At 48.8% G+C, this 22,832-nt stretch overlaps 1 protein-coding gene across 18 annotated transcripts in view; it reads left to right on the top strand.

Moving 5' to 3' along the window:
* Positions 1 to 13,047: 13,047 nt before the first annotated feature.
* The window catches only part of LRP8 (LDL receptor related protein 8), a 76,981-nt gene continuing 67,196 nt past the window's right edge, over positions 13,048 to 22,832 (top strand). For 9 of the 18 annotated variants that reach the window (XM_079112129.1, XM_079112128.1, XM_079112127.1 and 6 more), the window contains exons 1-2: positions 13,049 to 13,332; positions 13,973 to 14,092. In XM_079112129.1, the coding sequence (XP_078968255.1) occupies positions 13,224 to 13,332; positions 13,973 to 14,092 (229 nt within the window). In that variant the 5' untranslated portion in view covers positions 13,049 to 13,223. Of the gene's footprint in view, positions 13,333 to 13,972; positions 14,093 to 22,832 lie in introns of all 18 variants that reach the window. The other 9 variants (XM_079112132.1, XM_079112142.1, XM_079112139.1 and 6 more) reach the window with 2 other exon arrangements.

Genomic DNA, 22,832 nt, shown 5'->3' with positions numbered 1-22,832 from the left:
CAAGCCTGGCAGGCCTTACACTTTTCCGATCCTCTGTCTCACCCATAGAGTCCCTGATGCTTCTCCTACAGGGAACCTAGAGGACCAGCAGGACCTGTACACTGGAAAGGTGAGGGATGGTGCACTGACCTTCTGTCATTATGTAGACACCCTCTGCCTCAGGCAAGGGCAAGGAGAGACTTCAAAGCTCTATTTCTATGTGGAATATATGGAAGTCATCTGGAATCATGACGTGTCATTCATTGCTTCACTAGACAAATATTTATAGTCAGTACTCTGCTGAGAGGGAAAAAGGCTAGGCTCTGACATCAAGCCCTCCTGTCCTTTCTCTGCTTCCTTCTCTCTCAGAGATAGTCTCCTTTGTTTTAGAGACGAGAGGGTGGTGTCCACCCGCACAGCCACCATGGCTCACGCTCGTTGAGAGTATACTATGTGCCGGGTCCTTGGTGATTCAGTTAAGCCTCATCCTCTTCTATGGAACAGAGTTTCTGAGCTGCCTGCCCAGTTACACAGTGGGACACGTGGCAAAGCTGGGATCCGGACTTAGGAAGTCCTGCACCAGCACCTGCTCACAGGCCTGCAGAGCCACTCTGCCACGCCCACTTCTGCAGTGTGTGTGTGGAGTGTGTGGGTAGGTGCAGGTCAGGGAGAGGCTGCAGGGCAGTGGGTTTCCAGGACAAAGCAGAAAAACGAAGTCGCGCTGTTGCTTTATCTCTTGTGTTCCTATGACCTGTTTCCCTTAGCTCATTTGAATACCTGACCCACAGTTCTTGCTTTGCTTTTAATTCTTCCAGTACCTTCTCACTGCTCTCAGGATTCTGTCCAAGGCCCTAGGCTTGGCATTCAAGGCCCCCAGGTGGTCTTCCAGCCCACTTCTGCCACACGCTGCCCCACATGCTGTGTCCTGTGCTGCTTACTTTGAGCCATGTGTGAGCAGCGTCCCCCGAGCCCAGCCTGCTCCCTCACCCTGAGACACCCTAATCATCCTCTTTTCCTGGTGTGCCCTTCCCACTCTCCACCCAGTTCACTCCTTTTGTACTTCGAAAACGCAGCTCCAGAAGCCTGCCCTGGACTTCCGGGTTGGACCCGGTTCTCTCCTCTGCAGTGTCACAGCCCTGATCCACTGGGATGTCACGTTTCCATCTCCACCTGATACTTGATGGTTCCTGAAGGACAGGGCCTTGGGATGGGTCCCCAACATCACCCAGCACGGGACCTGGCACAGAGGGACATCAGTGACCCTGGATGGACCTGGATCATGAGTGAGGTTGCATGGCATCCTGGGAGATGAACCCACATAGAGTGGTAGGTGGGGAAGAGGATAGGATGGGACCAAGGGCAGAGTAGGGTGTGAAGACCAGGGCACAGGAAGGTCAGAGTGGCCACAGGGGTCTAGGGACTGGGCTCCTCAGGGCTTAGCTCATCTGAAGCCTCAAGGAGAGTTACCCACACTGGTTCAGAAGGGCGCTGGAACCAGACCATAAATATCCCATGAGACCACTGCTAGGTTGTGGCCCCAGTATCAAAAATTTACATATATATATGTAATATGTATGTATATGTGTACACATATGTATAATAGATACATACAAAAGAGATAATGTATGCAGTATTTTATAAGGAAAGAGTAGTCATAGCATTTATTATCCAATTCAGGATAGAAAAGAAAAGGGTGGTGATGGATGATTATGTTGAGATGACAAATGTAAGCCAAGATTGTCTTGGGAACACCAGCCGTATGACCACCTTGGAGAGAAAGCATAAATAATGAGCATCTTTGAAGACAACTTAAACTTGAGAGCACAGCTGATACTGTGGGCTTCTAGCCTGTCCCATCCCTCGCCTTCCCTACAGAAGTAAACACTCTCTTGAATTTCCTCTTTGAAAACAAATTTGTATCACAATGTAGAGAAATCTAAACAACATTGTTTGCTTGTTGTCAAGCCTTGTAAGTGTTGGATTGTGCTGTGTCTTCTGCAGTAAGCTTTTCTCACCAGTGTTGTGTTTCTAGATCCTTCCACACAGTTGGCTGCGGCTCTGTTGAATTCATTTCCACTGCTGTAAAGGATTTCATTCTATGAAGATACTGAGAGTCACTCATTTTCCTGTTTAAGCCTTTGGAGAATTTCCAAGCCTTTGCCATCATGAATAGAGCCACCAGGACCATACTCATTCATGTCTCCCGCAGCTTGCACACAAGAGTTTCTCTAGGGTTTACACTTAGTAATGAAATTACTAAATATTCTGCTTTGAGAAGCCCAAAGCAGGTGCAACAGTCCACGCTGCATCAGAAGCTTGTCAATTCACACCTCACCAATACTTGTCAGATTCCTCTCTATAGAAAAATCTGTGGTCTTAATTTGCATGTTCCTGATTTCTAGAAGGTTGAGCTTCTTTTCCTCAGGTTTGTTTCCCATTCATACTTCCTCAGCTGTGAAATGCTCGTTCACATCTTCTGCTCTTTTTTAATTGAGTTGTGTGTCTTCTTAATGATTTGTAAGAGTTCTTTATATATTCTGGGTAGTCACACTGTTCATTATTTATGCTGTAATATATTCTCCCAGTTTGTGGTCAATGTTTTCAATAATCACCAAAAAAAATTAATTTAAAACCTAGTGCAGTGGCACACGCCTGTATTCCCAGTGACTCAGGAGGCTGAGGTAGGAGGATTGTGAGTTCAAAGGCAGCCTCAGCAATTTAACAAGGCCCTAAGTAACTTAGGGAGACCTTGTCTCTAAAGAGAATATAAAAAGGACTGGGAATGTGGCTCAGTGGTCAAGTGCCCCTGGGTTCACTCCTTGGTACCAAAAAAATAAATAAACTTGGAGGAAGCAAAGACCAACAAACACTCCAGCAGAAACAACACCATGAGAGGCTGGGGTTGTGGCTCAGTGGTAGAGTACCTGCCTAGCAAGCGTGAGGCCCTGAGTTTGGTCCTCAGCAGCACACAAAAATAAAATAAAGGTATTGTGTTCATCTACAACTAAAACAAAATATTTTTAAAAAGAGTTAAAAAAAACCACCCTGAAACATTACTAACAGCCTGTAAGAAATAAGAGAAAATATTTAATCCACAAGACAAGAACAAGGTAATACAACAAGAGAAATCAGAGAACAATAGAGTTCCTGGATATACGAAAGAAAAAAAATTTTTTAAACTGGGGAGAATTGAAGAAATTTTCCAGAATGGAGGGCAAAAAGGGATGAAAAGTAGGTAAAAAATATATAGGAAATACAGAGGACCAGGGAGGAGGGCCAATATATGAATAATTAAGGGGTTCCAAAAAGAAAAAAAATCATTATAGAGTTAGGCATAGAAAATTTCCTTTAAACGGAAGATGATGAGTTTTAGAATGAGAAGACCCATTGGGTGCCTGGCACAGTGAACAGAAACAGACTCACTTCAAGATGCACAAAGTCACAGAAACTTAAAAAGCATCCAAAGGAAGAAAAAGATTCCTTTTAAAAGATTAGGAAACAGACAGGCATGGTGGAACATGCCTGTAATCCCAACAATTTAGGAGGTTGAGGCAGGAGGATTGCAAGTTTGAGAACAGACTCAGTAACTTAGTGAGGCCCTAAGCAACTTATCAAGTTGAGATCCTGTCTCAAAACAAACTATAAAACAAAAAGTTCTAGGGCTGTGACTCAGTTGTTAAGTGCCCCTGGGTTCAATTCTCAATACAAAAATAAATAAATAATCATAATAAAATTTTAGAAAAGATTAGGAAACAGAATGCCATTGGACTTTTCAGTAGAAACTAGAAGACAATGGAGCAAGCCTTCAAATCCAGAAATAAAATTATTTCCAACTTAGAATCCTATAGCTAATCAAATACGAATTAAAAAAGAGGCACTTCCTGTAATCAAAGCACCTCAGGAGGCTGAGGCAGGAGGATTGCCAGTTCAAAACTAGCCTCAGCAACAGTGAGGTGCTAAGCAACTCAGTGAGACCCTGTCTCTAAATAAAATACAAAATGGGGCTGGGGATGTGGCTCAGTGGTTGAGTGCCTCTGAGCCCCCCAAAAAAGAGACACTTTTAGACATGCAAGGTGTTAAAAATGTACCTCACATACTTTCTGTATTACTTTACTTTCTGTTGCTAATAACACAATATTACAGATTGGGTAAATTTTAATGAAAATAAGTTTATTCTGGCTCACAATTCTGGTCCAAGGTGGTAGGGTAGGGGTGGGCACATTTGATGATGGTCTTTCTTGCTGACAAAGTCCCAAGGCAGTGCAGGGCATCACAGGGGAAGAGAGAGGAGTGACATGTGTCTGTGTACATGCGTGATATGTGTACATGTGTGTGCACGTGGCGGGGCTGGTCTCTCTTATAAAGCCCCCAGGATTTAATCATGGGGGCTCCACCCTGATGACATTATCTAATCCTAATCACCTCCCAAAGGCCTCACCTCTACATACCATAGTCAGATTAAGTTTCTCCTGTTTTAATATCTTACAACAGGGATTAAACTCTGACATGAGTTATATGTTATGGTTCCATAGCATCTCCTTTTAGAAAGTTATGGCTAGGCAAGCTGAGCATGGTTGTGCATGCCTGTAATCCCAGTGACTTAGGAGGCTGAGGCAGGAGGATCAGAAGTTTGAGGTCAGCCTCGGCAATTTAGCCAGGCCCTAAGCAACTTGGCAAGAACCTGTCTCAAAATAAAAAATAAAAAGGGCTGGGGATGTGGCTCAATGGTTAAGTGCCCCCTGGGTTCAATCTCTAGTACAAAAACAAAAACAAAAAAGTTGTGACTGGTGTTCCCCCAAATAAGGCAAAATCTGGAGAGAAGAGGATATAGAAAATGGGAAGCAAGGAATTCAACACAGTAGAAAAATGCAGAGTAGCATTTTTCCAGATGCTGGTGAAGGGAGATCCCACAAGGAGAGCTGAGCAGCTGATCTTGCCACCAGACAGCCCAGGATGGCCAGTACAAACTTTAAGGGGTAAGTTGGTAGAATACTTAATGTGGATGATTGTATTAAGAGGAGATTTACATAAACTAGGGAAAGTTTGGGAAGGAGTAAGAGATGGCTACATAGAAAAGCAAGAAATAAAACAAAAAATGATCAATTATTAATTCCAGGGAAAGCACAAAGTTATGTAGGACAAATCTTAATCATGGCACACTGTGAATAGCATTTATTTCATTATTATCACATCAAAATCCTTGCAGGATATGACAGCAAATATACAGGCAACTGAAGAAAAAGTAGATATGTTGGAATAAAATCAAAATTTAAAAATTCTGTTTTATTGAAGGATATGATCAACAGATGGAAAAAGCTACCCACAGAATGGGAAAAATGTCAGAACCATATATCTAATATCCAGAGTATGTCCAGAAATATAAGAATTCCTACAACTCAATAACAAAAAAATTGGCAAAGAACTTAAAGAGATATTTTTCCAAAAAAGATAAATTAATGACTTATAAGCACATAAAAAGATGCTCAACATCACTAATCATTTAATAAATGCAAATTAAAATCGAAATGGAAAAAAAAAAACACAAAAACCTCATACCCATTAGGATAGCTATTACTGAAACCAAACAAAACCCAGACAACAGTAAGTGTTGGCCAGAACAAGGAGAAACTGAAATCCTTGTGCCCCGTTAGCGGGAGTATAAAATGGTACAGCTGCTGTACCATTTAAACTAGAATTATGACACGACCCAGCAATTCCACCTCTCAGGATATTCAAAAGAATTGAAAGCCGGGACTTGAAGAGATATTTGTTCACCCATGATCATAGCAGCTTTCTTCACAATAGATAAAATGTGGAACCAACCCAGGTGTTCATTGATGGATGAATGGAGAGACAAAATATGGAATATACATACCTATAATGGAATATTTTTTATTCTGAAAAAGGAAGGAAATTCTAACACATACTACAACATGGATGAACTTTGAAGTCATTATGCTAAGTGAAATAGCCAGACTTAAAAGGACAAATACTGTACAATCCTCCTTCCTCGGGTAGGTGAATTCATAGAGACAGAAGGTGGAATGGTGATTTCCTGGGACTGGGGTGGAGCTACTGTTGAATAGCTCTGGAGTGTCAATTTGGGAAAATGAAAATGTTCTGGAGAGGGATGTTCATGTGGGACTGGTTGCAGAACAAATGCAAATGAACTTAATGCCACATAAACTGTGAATGTGGTTAAGATGGGGGCTGGGGTTGTGACTCAGTGATGTAGTGCTCACCTAGCACATGTGAGGCACTGGGTTTGATTCTCGGCATGGCATATACACAAATAAATAAAATAAATATTCATCAACAACTAAAAGAAGAAGTGGTTAAGATGGTAAATTTTGTCATTTGTATTTTATTACAAAAATAATTTAAAATTTTAAAATTTTTCCAAAGAAAAAATACCCTTTCAAATTATATATTCATCTTACTAGGGGGCTGGGTAGGAGTTGACTCAGTGAATGCACGTGTCTGAATGTGCATGGGTTGGAGAGCATTGGGGTGTATGTGAGAGAGCTAGGCTCTCATCTGTATAATGGGAAATCAAAACATAGTCCCTAGCCAGGTGTGGTGGCCCACACCTGTAATCCCAGAGGCTTGGGAGGCTAAGGTAGGAGGATCACCCTTCAAAACCAACCTCAGCAAATTAGAGATGCTTTAAGCAACTTAGTGAGACCCTGCCTCAAAATAGAAAATAAAAAGGGCAGAAGATGTGGCTCAGTAGTTAAATCCCCAGTTTAAAAAAAAAAAAAAATCCTAAAACTGAAGATCAAGAAACAGAAAGAAGTGAAGAGTGTTATTTAATGATATGGAGGTATGTACCAAAAGATTCAGCTAAGAGTAGACAGCCGTTGCCTCTGGGGAGAGTGAAGGGGGAACACAAACAACTTAAGATTTTCATAACAAGCTTTGCAGAACAACATGATCCTCTAACCTATAAGCAAGTAAAACTTTTTAGGGGGAAAAAAGACTGAGTCAAACCAAAAGCAATCAGAAAACTGCTGATCCTCTCCTGGAAGGCACTGGGATTCAGGCCAAATTACCAAATGACCTTGAGGAATACCTGCTATCATGGGCAGAGAGATCAGGGCCCCTATGTCCCATCCTTTTCCCCAGAACAAATGGTGGTGCTCAGAGCTGGTGGCCCTTAGAGAAGGGAAACACATCTGCACAGGCAGAGGCCCATTGTTTACTGGTCTAGCTGTACGTTCATTTTAATGTATCAGAAAATGCAATTACTGTATCGAACCTATGATTTCATGGGGATTATTGATTAGGATGAAGCCAAGTTTGTTAGTGAAAGGATTTAAGGAAAACATAGCCGCCCTTTTGTATTCATGGGTTCCACATTGTCAGATTCAACTCACAATGGACAGAAAAACACTAGGAAAAAATATGTCTATACTGAACATGTACAGTTTTTTCTTTTTCATCATTCCTTAAACAATGCAGTGTGGCAGCTATTTACATAGCGTTTACTATATTAGGTATTCTAAGCAACCTAGAGATGATTTAAAGCATTTGAGAGGATGTATGTACATTATATGCAAACAGTATATCATTTTATATAAGGGACTTGAGCATCCACAGATTTTGGTTTCTCTGGGCATAGGGTCCTGGGACCAACTGCCCTCTGATGTTGAGGGACAATAGTACTAGGAGATGGTAGAGGAGATAAGTGGAAACTGAGAGAGTCATTCAGGTGGGATGGAAATGACTGAAGACACAGGAAATAATGACCTAGTGCAATCCCTCGGGTCAGGGATGAAAACCCCATGCCTGGGGTGGAAGAGGGACCCACCTTGAGTCCTATAGTCAGACTGTAGAGGAGGCTGATGTGACCCCCACCCCTGCTCTCCTAAGAGGTAAGAAAGGAAAGCTGGGTTTTTCCTGCTCTTCTAGGAAGCTCTGAGTTACCAGCACTCTCTCAGTATCTTCCTCTGCACACTGAAGGGTTCAGCAGCTAACAGCAGTCACATGGCTGATGGGTTGTAGGAAGTTTTTCTGGAGAGCATGCTGACTGTGTAACAGAGCAATGCCAATTACAGGAGCAAACGCTTGCAGTGTGTGCTATGTACTGAAACCTTTCTAAGAACTTAACACACATTAGCCTTTTCATCCTTATGCATCCTTACAGCCAGCCTGCAAGACAGTTCCCAAAGAGATTTTTTAAGGGGGTGTACGGGGGATTGAATTCAAGGACACTCGACCACTGAGTCACATCCCCAGCCCTATTTTCTATTTTATTAGAGACAGGGTCTCATTGAGTTGCTTAGCGCCTCGCTTTTGCTAAGGCTGGCTTTGAACTGGTGATCCTCCTGCCTCAGTCGCCTGAGCCACTAGGATTATAATTGTGTGCTACTGCACCCAGCCCCGACGAGTTTTGTTTCTTGGGAATCACAAGCCTGTGGCCCACTCCTACTCAGATAGGCTGACCTGTGTCATAGTATAGAAATGATGGAGTGTGACTTACATGCTTAGGTCAGAAAAGACATTGTGACTTCTTCCTGTCTCTGAATCAACTGCCATATCCTGAGGACACTCAGCAGAGTGAGCTGTGTGGTAAAAAACTGAGTCCTCCTGCCAATAGCCAATGTGAACTTGCCTCCAGCCCCAGGTATGCCTGCAGCCTGGCCAACATCTTGACTGCAGCCTCATGAGGGACACAGAGTAAGGACCACCCATCTAAGCTGCTCCCAAATTCTGACCCCCAGATACTGTGAGAGAGGATGTGTTTATGATGTTCTAAAATTGTTATGTTTCAGGATCATTTGTTGTGCTGCAATAGGTAATCGATACAATTAGGTAACATTCCCATTTCCATTTTATAGATGAGAAAATTGAGGCACAGGGTCATATAGGTAGCAAGTGATTTAAACTGCAGTGGTTTGGGTCTATACAAAGTTCATGTCCTGAATTAGAATCTCCCATTTATAGGAGATAAATGTATTCTCTCCTTTGTCTCTGCCTACTCAGAGACAGTGTGACACAAAGGCAGAGAGACCCATGACAAGGAGAAATGGGCAACTGGCTCACAGCACAGTGTGAAGAACTGGAGCCACACATCCATAAAACTAAGGGAGGGGACAGTGGGGAACTCTGTGCCCTTGCAGTAGCTGTGGTTGGCTTCAGGCTGCTAATCTCTGGCCCTGGCTGAGTGGGTGGCACAGTCTGGGGGTACCTGGTGGTGGGAGTCTGATGCCCTTGAACAGCCCCCCACTGGGGCTCTTATCCCCCTCTGCGGTCACTGTTCATCCCAGTCTACATCTGCCCCCACACCAGAATCCTCAGTGGCAGGGATGGAGTTTTGTCATCTGTATCCCTCCCCTAACACAGGGCCTGCCAAAGTAGGCCAGGCAGGGTGCAAGCAGAAGGCCCTTTGGCCCTGGCCCTGGAGAGGATTCATCTGGTCACACCTTCCTTTAACGAGTCATCAGCAGTGACACAGGCAAGCCAGTTTCTGACTTGCAGCACTTTTCATTGAGTGGAGGATCCAACAATGGCAACCCGGACAGATTGGGACACACTGTGCTGCAGGAGCCCAAGGAAGCAAGGAAGATCTCTGTGGAGAGGCTAGAAGGCTTCCCACAGGAGGAGGCACGTGAGCAGAGATCAGAGGATGAACAGAGGTCACCAGTGCCTCAGTGCTAGTTCTAGGCAGAGGGTCCAGCCTGGCAAGGATCTGATGCTCCAGTTCTTAAGGGGCAGAGTAAGGAGTAGGGGCGCAGAGTGGGCTTCAGGGCCTCTAGTGGCCCTGGAGGCAAGTCATGGAGGCATCAAGGACAGAGTGTCATGCTGACAGCAGGTGGAAGGTCACCTATATGTTTCATGGAGAACACACTGCATTGGGGATTGAGTTTGGGAGTTCTCCTTGGAAACCCAGGGGTAGGCAGGTCCCATATGCTTGAGTCATCCCATGACTCAAGAGAGAGGACAGATGAGGACAAGAAGTCACCTGGGTAGCAGAAACTACACCCAAACCTCAGTGTCCATTTGGTGTCTTAGACATTCTTCTGTTCGCCCCTCAAAGGAATTAACACTTGGGGCCTGAAAAATTCCAAGTCGCACCATCTGGGTTAGAATGCTGACCTGCCATTCATTGACTGTGTGATGGCTCCATTTAGTTTACCCGGCTGTGAAATGGAGATGCTATAAGGACTAAACTAGTAAAAGATGAAGCGCTTAGAATGGTGTCTGACTGCCAGAAGTGTACAATAAATATTAGCAATTATTACTGCTTATTGTGGTCTTCTTTCAACATTTTTAGTTATTTAAACATAATTTATCTAATGCTTTTCCTGTGCCTGGTCTTGTGTTTATCCTTTGAAAACATTGTCATCCAAGGAGACAGAAACCTTCAGTAAAGGCAGAAACAAACACTGGTCCAATATGTCCCATGCCAGGGACCCAGAGATGCAGAAGAGCTGATCCCCATCCTTAAGCTGATAAGGTGACAGGTACATAAACAGACGGTGGCAACACAGGGTGATCCAGGCTGTGACAAACAGAAGCCCAAGGGCTGTAGGGACCCAGGAAAGTGACCCAAACTGGGTAGGGGTCTAGAGAAGCTGAGAGAACCTCTGCTGAGGGGCATGTGGAGAGACAAAGAGTAGCCCATTGTGGCAACTTGACATATGGGTAGATAATATCCCTTAGGGAGACGGGGCAATGCCTGGGCTCAATTTGCATTCTTTGAGTGTTGGGAAGTCATCAGGGGTTTTTGAACAGAGAATTATGTTTGAATAATAATAATGACAACTAATATTTATTATGTACCCACTGTATCCTATATGCTGTGCACACACAGTCTCAGCTAATATAAACCTCAAGCAGCCCTAAGTGGTAAGTACAGTCACCGCTCCCACTTTTCACATACAGAAAATGAGCTACAGAAGTTGAATTGTCCAAGTTCACATAGGGAAGGAAAGAACAGAGTCAAATCCAGGCAGTCTGACCAGATAACTATGCTCTTTTCTTTTATACTTCTTTATTCCCTCTTCCTCTCCCTCTCCCTCTGGAGATTGATCCCAGGGTCTTGCACATACTAGGCAAGTGCTCTACCACTAAGCCATACCCAAGGCCATGGCTAATGCTCTTAACCTTTCGACCTGTTGCCTCTGAACTTCACCCCGTACAAAAATCTTAAAGTTGGAATGAACCTCAGAGATTCCCCAGCTCACAGATGAGAAACTGAAACTCAGAGACGGAAGTGACTTTTCTAAGAACACAGAGTGGGTGGGGGGAGCTAGATAGATTAGTCTGGGCACCAGGAGGGGCTTCTGTCCAGGGTTTTACCGCCCAGGCATTTCTGTTTGGCACAAAATCCAAACTCCTTGCTCTGGCCTCCAAAACCCTCCTGCCAGCAGGGCTTTGTGGACTTCCTGCAGCCTCTCCTGGTGCATACACCCCTTCCTTTTACTAGGCTCTGGCCCATCTTGAGGCTTCTACATTGCTGTTCCCTCTGTCAGGAATACTTTTCCATGTGATCTTCATGTTGTCAGCATCCTTACTATTCAGTGAACTGTCACCCTCCTCTAAAAGTTACCCTCTATTCTTATATCACCCTGGCATTTTTTTCCATAGTAATTAGAATAATCTAAAATCTTTTTTCCTTCCTCGTTTTTGTGTTTTTCCCTCCCAAGATATACAATGAAGGAGAACAGAGAGGGGTCTTATATTATTTTTACGCTGCATCTTTGAGCCTTGAACAGAACCTGGAACCTAGTAGGAAGTGCTTAAGTCCACATTTTATTGTTTGTTGATGGTCTGCTTCCCATCAGCCAGGGACCTCCCCGGGGCTGGCATCATGTCTGATTCACCTTGGCACCCTCAGGCCTAATATGCCTGAATATGCCAGAATATGCTTAAATGATCAAGGGATGGAAGGGATAATGGAAGAAGCACCCTCAGTTCTCCTAAGATGTAAGCCCTTTCCTGGTGGCAATTGCCACTGGGCAACCCTTTGGGCTCAGAAGCTGCTGAGACAGCGTGATTTCCAGGTCTATGGCTAATAGCCCCCACCCTTCTGCTGGGAAGGAAGAGTGGGTGGAGACCTAACACCAGGCCTTGACACCTGCAAGCTGATCCCGTCTAGTGGTCAATGCCCTCAAATCTCGTTTTCTGAAGAAGGTTGTGTGGTTGGGACAGGCTTACCAACAGGCTACTAAAACCTAGTCCGGGTTCTGTTCTCCACATCCCACACTTGGAGCGGCTGAGGTGGAGTTAAGATGCCCCAAGAGAAGGAATCTTCTCCTTTGCACAGGGGCCAGTGAGGCGCACAGAGGTCCTATATGTGCGGCCCCTAGTGGCAGAGATGACGCTGCCCCTACAGTGGTCTCCTTTCTTCATCCTAACAAGTTTACCTGAGGCCCACCCCCCTCCCACACACACACCCAATTGTCTGCCTTTTTGCTTGGGAGGGTGAAGAATACGGAATGTGGATGAACAGTCGGTAGCCAGGCCTAAGCGGCCTGCCTCACATCCCTGCCTGTGATCGCATGAGTATATAACATACGCAGATGGACATAGTCACTGGAAGCAGCTACGCTTCTGGAGTTGTTGACAGGTGTAGGGGTCATGGCTCATACCCCGGGCTTCTCCTTCATCACCAATATCCTGATGCCCGACTCCTTGTCCCCTGTATCCCCACCTCCGCCCCGCAACGCGCACACTGCACAGGCTTGTGCGGTCTGGAACATCATTTTCCCTCCCATCCTGGCTCTGCTGGGCATCCTCTGCCTCAGATCCACCACCTCCTCCGGGAAGCCCATGTTGCTTCCCCTGGACCTGCTACCGTCAGGAGCAGGAGCCTCGTCTGGCTTATCCCTGCTTCTGCAGAGTCCAGCACTCGGATGGGCCCACAGTGGGGTCGTGGAGCCACTGCGAAGGCAGGAGAGGACCAAGGACAAGGAGAGAGAAGAGAGAGGAGGCGGCGGCGGGAGGAGCGTGGGGCGGAGGCGGCAGCAGAAGGGAGCGCGCGCGCCGGCGGCGGCCGCCCAGGGCCGGGGCCGCGCGCCCAGGCTGAGCCCGCCCCGCTGCCGAGCGTCACCGAACCTGCTTGAAATGCAGCCGAGGAGCCGGGGCGGGCGGCAGCGGCGGCGGCGGCGGCGGCGGGGGCAGCGGCAGCCCCGGCGCCGCGGCAAGGACTCGAAGGTCTGAAGCGCGTCGTCGGCGGCGGCGGCAGCGGCAGCGGCGTGGGGGGCGCGGGGCGCGGCGGCCGGAGCCCCGGGCCCGCCATGGGCCGCTTGGAGCGGGCCGCGCTCCGGCCGCTGGCGCTGCTGCTGCTGCTGCTGATGCAGCTTCAGCATCTCGCGGCCGCGGCGGATCCGCTGCGCGGCGGCCAAGGTGCGTGCGGCGGGTCCCCGGCGGTGCTCTGCGTCGCCCCAGCAGCCAACAAAGCGCGGCCCTGAGAACGGGGGAAACCAGTTATCCCTGAATTTGCACTCGAACCCGCCTCCGTTTCCCTGGGCGGAGAGCTCTGGTCTCCGGGCACCGAGATGGGCGCAGCGGGGGCTTGACTCGCCGTGAACTTTACCGGGGGTGGTCATTCATGGTTTTGGGTGAGCTGTGCCATTCTTGCGGTTGGGTTTATTTGACACGCGCGCTCAACCGCGGCGGTGAGTGGAGCCCAGCTGCTTCCCCGCCTGACAATGCGCTTGCTGGGACCCCTGCGCGCGGTGGAGTGTGGCTGTTTGCAAGGGGAATGAGCCGATGTGCCCAGTGCTTGTGTCCAGCGTGAGCGTCTCCCTGTGGGTTGTGTCTGCGTGAATCTGACTATGGGCCGTGTGTGCGGCTGTGTCTGAATGGAGGGTGTACCCAAGTCGTGTGACGCTGACTGTTAAGTATGAGCTTGGTCTAGCCGTGCCACCAAGCGGTCCGCCATCCGGGGAACTCAAATCATCTGGATCAAGGGTGCCCTAAGCCCCTGGGTCTTCTCCCGGGTTCAGATCTGCTAACCCAACTCTCGGTTCCTCCTACCCCCTAGGGCCGATTAAGGAGTGCCAAGAGCACCAGTTCCGGTGTCGGAACGAACACTGCATCCCCTCGGTGTGGAGATGCGACGAGGACGACGACTGCTCGGACAACAGCGACGAGGACGACTGCCGTGAGTGACCAGCCGGGGCGTTCAGACCCAGAGACGCAGGAAGCTGTGGGGGGAGCCATGCTCAGTGTGCACGTGGCTCCAGGCGCCGCGGGGCCACCTGCTCCAGCCACATAGCCTCCCTCCGGGCGGAGTGACTCTCAGCTACCCGGCGGGAGCTGGGCGGCTGGCGTGTCTTGGCTGGGCCTGGGGCGGAGCCCAACTCGGTGTGCGCCTAGCCCGCCACGCCGGGGCCGGAACTGTGGGCGTGGACGCGGCAGCCCCTGCGTGCGTGTACGTTTCAGCGATCCGGCCTTCTGGGTCTCCCACCTGAACCCCACCCTGTGCGCTACTGTCTCAGAGTTCCACGCGGGCCCTGGCCGCTCGGCTTTCCTTTTCCTGCTAGGTATTTGTGAATGAATGGGCTCCCCGGGGCCCCTGATTGGTTGGGCAAGGACCACCCCATAGGCCTCCGTGGCCGGAGCCACCAATCGTGGAGCCGGCGGGTGTGTAGTACTCCGGCGCCCTGGGCACAGGGGCCCTGCCCTGGCCCCGCCCTGGCGCACCCCCCCCCCCCCCCGCGCGCATCCTCTGGGTGGTGGTGCCTGCTGGAAGTGAGCGCCCGCTGCTTTTCTGTCGAGTCACGGTGAAGACCTTTTAGAGCCGCCTTTAGTACCCGACCGCGCTCTCCTGCCAGCCGAGTCTGGGTATGACTCATGGGCACCAGCAAGGAGGGGACCAGAAGGAAGGGTTTGTTTCCTGGAAGGGGCCGGAGGCCTTGCTGTCTTTGCTGAGCGGTGTTAGCACACTCTGGGTGCAACTGATTTTGAAGTTCCTCGTCTAGGGCCGTGGCGTTTCGGTTATCTGTGGGACCGGAAGCTAGTTAGCAGGCAGTTGCCTTGATGGAAGGAATTTAGTTCCAGGAACACAAAAAAACAGACTTTTCTAGATAGACCCAGGCAGTCACTTCCTTTATCCTTACTGAGGCGTTCTGTGAGCCAGGTGCCGGGTACTCTTGAGAACATGCCAACCTGGGAACACAGGCTCTGAGGGAGGAGGCAGCAGGTAGGCAGACCCTCAGCTCTGCACAGTGTGCCGGAAGGAGAGGGGGACACTTGGACAGGTAAACTGTTGGGTCCTTGAGATTTTTTGACTACCAGTCAGCCTTGACGGTTCACTCTCAGACCTAACCCAGAGTGGGTTTTGTGACTTGTGCACATCCTTTTTGTCTGCCTCAGTTTCCTCACCTGACCACTTGGGCTAATAATTCCTGCCCTGGCAACCTCATGGGACTGTTTTGAGGACTAATTCCAGAAATATCATTGAAAATAAGGAGACTGGTGGTAAGTGCTTATCTTACATAAACTCCTTTAATCACAATAGTTCTGTTGTACAGAGCAAACACCTGAGTCACTGAGGGGTTAAGTTACTTGTTCCAGAGCTACTGAATTGCTAAGTAGGACCTTGAATTGAAGCATCTGCCTCCAGACTACTTAGCCTAATGGTGACTTGACATTCCCCAGTGCTATTGAAGTTGTGAAAATGACCCTGGTCTGGTAAAATATTAGAGTGAGTCTCATATGTGGAAGTTGTTTTTCTGATTCCCTTAGAGGGGGAGAACTGTGGAGTGGCAGGGAAACAGAAACTGCACTTCTGTGCTAGTTATACTGTACCTTCTTGACTCTTTAGAATGACAGTCTTGTGAAGGTGGCTGGGAAGACCAAAAGTTTTTTTTGTCCTACTGCTTCATAGATAAGAATACTGACTCAAAGAGGCTGAATGGTTTGCCCAAGGCCATACAGTTCAGAATGGCAGAACTTGATCAGAATCTCTGTCAACTTCCTAGCTAAGGAGTACTGTCTGCCTGCTGTAGAGGGGAGTGTGGTGTGGAAGGATCTAGGAACTGGAAAGCTGTACTGTAAATGTTGGGCTTTTGTGAGGCTTTGGGCAAGATGGAGAAGAGAAGTAGCGTGTGGCTGAGTGACCCCAGGTGAGGCTAGGAGAGCTCTGGTGACCAGTCTGGGCTCCTGCTTTGGTTCTGAGATGGTTGGGGTAGGGTCACAGGTAAAGGGGTGGAGAGAGTGGTGGCTTTGCTCATAGCACTAAGGATCAGTTCCACACTGCTTGACTCTGTTTGTTTCCTCATCTGCTAAACAGGGTAGCTGTTCCTCCATGCTGAGGTTTATACAAGGAAGTCTTCTCACAAGGCTGGCAAGAGAAAGGAATGGAAAAGTGTTCCCACCTCTAAGGTCTTTAGAAACCCTTTCTGCCCCATATGAGGGCTTCCACTGTTCTGAGCCAACTGCCCAGGCTGAATCAAACTGTTCTCTCTGTTGGCACCTCCCTGAGCAGGTTCCTCCTCGCACCTGGCCACTTCCCTTGACACTGCCCTGCAAGGGGGCTCCAGCTGCCCTGCCTCTGTACCTCTCTGGGCTGCAGAATGGGGGTTGGAATTTGTAAATAATGTCCTTGTAAGGCAAAATGCAGCCCCTGAATACCAGGAGACTGATGGAGGCTGGTGGGAGGGAGGTTTTGTGTTAAGGAGGCCAAGAAAGGCTTCCTAAAGGAGAAAGCTTGAAAGATGGTAGCTAACACCATCTCTGAGGGCTTACTGTTTTAAAATAAGTGGCACAGAACCCATGTTAGGGAGGACACTGAGGCGCAGAGAGATAATGTGACTCCCCCACAGTCATCCAGCTCCTCCGGGTTGGAGCTTGAACTCACACTGAGACCTTCCAAGTCTGAGCCTGATCCACAAGGAGTGGGTCTGGCCCTTTGGAGACAGATAGAACTGGTGGGATAGGGAAGGGAAAAGCTCATGGGGCTTTAGTTTCCAGCTCAGAGGACTTCAAAGTGAAGAACTAGGCCGGAAACTGCAGGGCCAGGCCCAAGGAAACTCAGGGGTGACGAGCCAGGGGAAGTCGGATGGGATTCCTGGCTGTGGGTGTGGGTCACGTAGGCCAACTGGCCCTAGGTCTCAGCTTCCTGTTGCTCCTGGTGTCTGGGGTTGAAGTGGGAGTTCTGGTCCCTGGCCAGGCCTTTACTCCCACAGTGACAACCACAACAAGGCCCATTAACACTTACCAAGTGCTTGCTGTGGGCCAGGCATGGTCAGGGATCTCACGTGCATCCCCTCATGTTCCTCTGTTCTGTGAAAGGGGCAGCCCTCTGAGGTACCTGAATTATTCCCAGTTTATAAAGGCACAGAGGGGATTAAATAATGGGTCAATGGCATATGATTTTTAAGTGAAATTTCTGGGATGTGAATGCAGGCACACAACTATGGGACCTGTGCTACTAGCTGGTGACTTCTGGTGACCTTGGGTAAGTCTCCCATAGGCCTTGGTTCCTCTTCTTGAGATTACATTGTAAAGCTTCATTCCCCTCAGCCCCCAGCTGTGGGAAGAATTGGTGCTTTCTTTGTGGATAGACTGGTGGACAGGTGCACCAGTTTCGTACTCATATACCTTTGCCTTGTTCAGGTGTCTTTCAGCTCTCTCGCTTCTCCATCCTGTTTTTGGTTATTTTTTGGGTGGGGAGGGGAGAAGGTACCGGGGATTGAACTCGGGAGCTTTTGTCGAATGCCGCCTCCCCAGCCCTTTTGTATTTTTATTTAGAGACAGGGTCTCATTGAGTTGCATGGTGACTCACTTTTGCTGAGGCTGGCTTTGAACTCACAGTCCTCCTGTCTCAGCCTCCCAAGCTGTTGGGATTACAGTTGTGTGCCAAGGCGCCTGGCTCCATCCTGTGTTTAATACAGAGTGGCTGCGGCCAGGTCTCCTACAGTGGAGGGTGCATTAGCTGGGAAGACTGGGCTGCAGAATCCCATGGCCTGCTGAGCAGCGGCCTTGTGAATAGTTACAGGCCAGCCACAGCTCCTGACCGGTGCTGGAGCCCACCTCTGGCCTTCAGAGGGCAACATAGACACCAGGCCCAACTTCATTTCCCTTTTGGGATGCTGCTGCTTTTTTCTGAACCTTGGTTTCTTCATCTGACCAGGTAACTCTTATCATTCAGAGTCCTCCTGGGGCTCCCAAGTACCCCAAGAATGAAGTCAACTTGGATGCCGCTGCATTTGGCCCTCTGCCCCCACCCCTGTGTCTACTCGCCTCCAGCCCCTTCCTGCCTCTTTCTATAGCCTGGCCACCAGACTGTAGCTCTGTTACTCTCATCTTCCTTCTGCTTCTCACCTCCAGGACTTTGCCTATGCTGTGTTGTTTTTGATTTTGTTTTTGGTTTTTAACTGAGGATTGAACCAAGTGAGCTACATCCCCAGCCCTTTTATTTATTTATTTATTTATTTATTTATTTATTTATTTATTTATTTATTTATTTATTTATTTTTATTTTAAGACAGGGTCTCACTAAGTTACTTAGGGCCTCGCTAAATTGCTGAGCCACTGCACCTATTTTATTTTTTATTTTGAGACAGGGTCTTGCTAAGTTGCTGTGACTGTCCTCAAACTTAGAATCCTCCTGCCTCCCAGTTAGTTGTTGGCATTGCAGGCAGGTGTCACCACATTGGGTAGGCACATGCTACTCTGTCTGCCTGGAACACTCTTTCTGCTCCCTTACTGGTTATGTTCTTCTTGTCACCTTCAAAGAGTTAATGTCAGTGTCACTTCCTCCAGGGAACCTTCCTTGCCACCCAGTCTCTTCCCAGGATAAGAGACTTCAGGATCCATGTTGAAATCCCTGCTCAGTGTGCCCCTGGATCAGATACTCCGCATTTTACACCCCTGCAATCACCTCTTGACTGAATGGCCTTGGGGATGATAATTGTTCTTTTTCCCAGACATTCAGTGAGACAGTGTGCTTGATGACCAATAGGTGTTTGGTGAATGGCAATGGGGGTGAGTCTTGGTGAGGGGAGTCTCACCGAGGGCTCTGGGCACCTTCTGTGGAGGGTCTCCACAGGCCTCTCAGGGGCCTATGCTCCCCAGCCCCATCTGCTTTGCCAGATGTTTCTGAAGGCTCCTGCAGTGAGTTGCTTCCCCACTCTAGAAGAGGCCACAGAGCCCCTCAATCCCAACATGACCTGGAGGTGGCAAAAAGCAGCCTGGGCAGGGATTTGGAAAGAAATGAGTCCAACAGGCCTGGTTGGTCTCAGTGAATAAGTAGCCTGGGGCTTTAGGGAGGGCAGATCCTATTTGGCTTCCTGTACCTTTCCTTCTGGCTGTGCCTGCCACCCCTGTGGCTTTGCCAGCAGGCCCCAAGCTTCCCTTGCTTCTAGGCCCAGGCCTGTGCCCCTGGGGCTGTTCCTAGTAGACCTTGGGAGTGTTTGCTGAAGACTCTCCCCTGGGCCTTCCCAGGGGTCCTCACAGGCCAGAGACCCCTTCGTGAGCTTCTCAGTTTCTTGGCTGGGACTTCTGGTTGCACTTGGCCCAGGGCTGACTCGCTTCTTCTTCAGTTGTCCACAGGCAGTTGACTGGACAGCTTTCTCTCCTCAAAGAAATGCTGGGAGTAGGCCAAGCCAGAGAAGGACCCCCAGGGAAGAAGTGAGAGGGCAGAGGGCTGATGGAACATGTACCCCCTTGAGGGGTGTAACCAGGTGGATGTTCTTCTGGCTTCAGGGTGGGTGAGCAGTTGTACCCTCAGGCCCATGCTATTCCAGGAAAGCAGTCGGGACCTGGGAAAGGGTGCTGGTTATGTCCTGGGGGCTCTAGAGCCAGGCCCTGGGGCCTTAGCACTAAATAGCCCTGGTAAAACCTGCCCTAAAATACCTGCATGTTCAGACACCCAGTCTCTAAAGTCATGGCCCAGGTACTACCTCTAACAGGGTACCTTTCCAGCCCCCAATACCCTGCAGCATGTCCTTATTCTCCCCTTGGGCTCAGATCCTTCTTTACTCTGCCAGCCTTATGTTGAGCACTAGAGAGTCCAAAATAAAGCATTCCCATGAGGGGATTCCTGATAACAGATACATTGTCTGCTTGTTGCCCACCTGGGACCATGCTGGGAAGTTTGCTTCCTTTAGCTTTGGTACTTACCACCACACCAGGGACATTTTCTTATTTCCATTTTAAATACGATGAAGTGGAGGCTCAGAGAGAAGTGACTTGGCCACTGGTGCTGGATCTGACTCGTTTGTCAGGGCCGGAGCCTGATACTTGGAGGGCATGGAGGAAGCAGGGGAGTGGCCTTGGTACCCAGCAGCACCTCCCTGGACTACTGGTTTCTGGCCTGGGGAGTGGGACTGAGAAGGGACCCTCTTCTTGGAGACCTCTCCAAAGCCCCAACATAAGACCCCATTTCCCAGCCTCCCATGGGTATGGCCCTCCACAATTTCCAAAGGCTTCTGTTAACCATTCTATATTCAGAAAGGGAAACTGAGGACCTGATGATGTGTCACTGAATGGGTGACCCCAAAGAGCATCAGCCCAGTATCATCCCCCTTACCATCGATAGTCCCACTGTACCTCCTGCACCCAGCCTTCTCAGAGCTTACTCTGTAGTCTAGTCCCAGGCTGCAGAAGGTGAAACTGAGACCCCTGTGGCCACAGTTCAGCCCCAGGTGTCAAAGGACCCATCCTCAGAACTAGGGTACCCTCAATTCCTGAGTGGGAGTGGAGGCAGAACAGCATGTGCTCTTGCCTCACTGCTGCAACACCCACCTGCCACCCCACCATCTCTGTTCCCTACTGAATCAGGGAACAAGGTGTTCTCAGACTGAGGGGCTGACACAGGCCTCTGGTAGCAAGGAAGAGCTTCAGGCTCCAACATAGGGATCTTCAGCTGCAGCGCTGCCCCTGGCTGGGCCCTAGGGCCTGCCCACCCCTGGATGGCTGGGAAGTCATGTAAAATAATTGTCTTATAAGAGTTTATGAGTGTGCTTGCTGCTGGGGGATTTCTCATGCAGCCAGGCCTTGAGGTGACATGGCTTTATTTTGGAGAGGAAAGAACTGAGAGCTAAAGTCACTTGCTCCAGGCAGCCAGTCAATGACAGGATTGGGCCACACCTGTCTGACTGCAGAGTCTGACACAAGCGAAAGGAAGAGACATGTATTCACAACAGCAGCCATGTGGCTCCTTCCCAGCCTCAGCAGGTATCTCTCATGCCAGCTCTCGAGGGGGTATGCCAGCTTCCTCCCAACTGGCCCCAGCTCCTAAAGTGCCCTTGAGCATCAACTGGGTCCCTTGGGCAGTGGCTGTTTTAATGACCAACGCTGTGACCCTGGCTGTTCTCACATGTAGCCATGTGTTAGTGACCCCCAGGTGGAGTGGCTCAGGAGGTCCTGTAGGCTTTTGGGGAAGCCTATTCAGTCCTGACCGTGAGCTTCTCAACACTATGCCTGGTCTGACCCCAAGTCTCTGATGGGATCCAGCCCAGATACTCACAAGCTGGAAGATCTAGGCTTCGGCAGTTTTAGCCCCTTGAGTGTCCTCTGATAACTGGGAATTGCCCAGTGAGCCTGGGGCTGTGGGGTACCCATGTCCACACAGTTCCCATGACCCTCACTGCTCTGCACATCTGGAACATGGAACATGAAACATGGTAGGACAGACGTCTCAAGGCCTCAGAGAAGCTCAAGGGGACTTCCAATCTGAGAGTTCATGGGAGTGGTCATGTGACCACCGTACTGCCCTGGTCGCTGACCTTGCTGGTGCCACGGAGACCTCATTCCCACCACTCTGGAAACTGTTTCAATTTCCAGCCCTTGACCTGTCCTGATGCAGTGTGGCCTTTCCCAGTTGTGCCTCAGGGGGACCTGCCTGGGAGGCAGGTGGTACAGAGGTCAATTATTATCCCCATTTTCCTAATGAGGAAGTAGAGGCTCTGGGAGATCTCGAGACTTACCCAGTTATTGGTAATGCTGGAGCTGAAACTCACCTCATTTGATTCTATTTATTTTTTTCCATGGAAGTAATTTTTTCTGATGATGAGAAAATAATTTCACACTTGTAATAAAAAGCAGATAATAAGGAAAAGCAAAAAGGAAGGTAGCGGCAGTCCCCCTTGGTGATATCACTGTGGGAGTACTGTGTCCTTTCAGATGCTGCTCTCTGTGTGTGAGCAAGCTGGTGTGTGCAAACCCATTTTTTTTTTTTTTAAATAAGGTCATGTTATGCCAGTTTTCTCATATCATGCTTGGCTTTCCATGTCAATAACGGTGGATCCATGCCATTGCTTTGAGGGGCTAGATGGCTTTCCATTGTGTGAGTTGCCCCTGGTTTGATGACATGTTCTTCTGTTGATAGACATTTATCGTTTCCATTGCTTACCCTGGTTCTACACAATGCGGGATGAACATCCTTGGGCTACATCTTTGCGAATTTGTCTGATTCTTTCCTTAAGAGAAATTCTTAGGGAGGGGATTGCTGAGTGTGTGCATTTTTATCACTGCCACCAGGCTCTCTGGAGAGACTTTTCCCCTTTTCTCACCAACACCCCCTTCATGCCCCCACGACCCTCCCTTCCAGTGAGGCAGCCAGCATAAAGGACCTTCCCCTTCCCTGAGCACAGAGCACCTTGTCCCAGTCCCAGGGCACAGACAGAGTAGCCATATCTAGGCGACACAAAGCAAAGCAGGGAGAAAGGGCAGCTGTGTTCAGGCCCCAAGGACTTCTCTCCCCATCAAACAAAACAGCAAAACCATACCATCATTCTTGTCCACACATTGGTAGAGTCCATCTCCTCCACAGCATTGTAGTGATTCTTCTGTCTCTTCCCCTGACTTGCTGTGTGACCCTGGACAGGCGACATCCCTGTCTGAACTCCATTTTCCCTTCACTCCTTGGTCCTTGCTCCACCTTACCACCACCT

This window comes from Sciurus vulgaris, assembly GCF_902686455.1.
Source record: "Sciurus vulgaris genome assembly, chromosome: 1".
NCBI classification, from domain to species: domain Eukaryota; kingdom Metazoa; phylum Chordata; class Mammalia; order Rodentia; family Sciuridae; genus Sciurus; species Sciurus vulgaris.
Note: the sequence above shows the minus strand (reverse complement) of the source record. Positions and strands in the feature narration are given on the sequence as shown.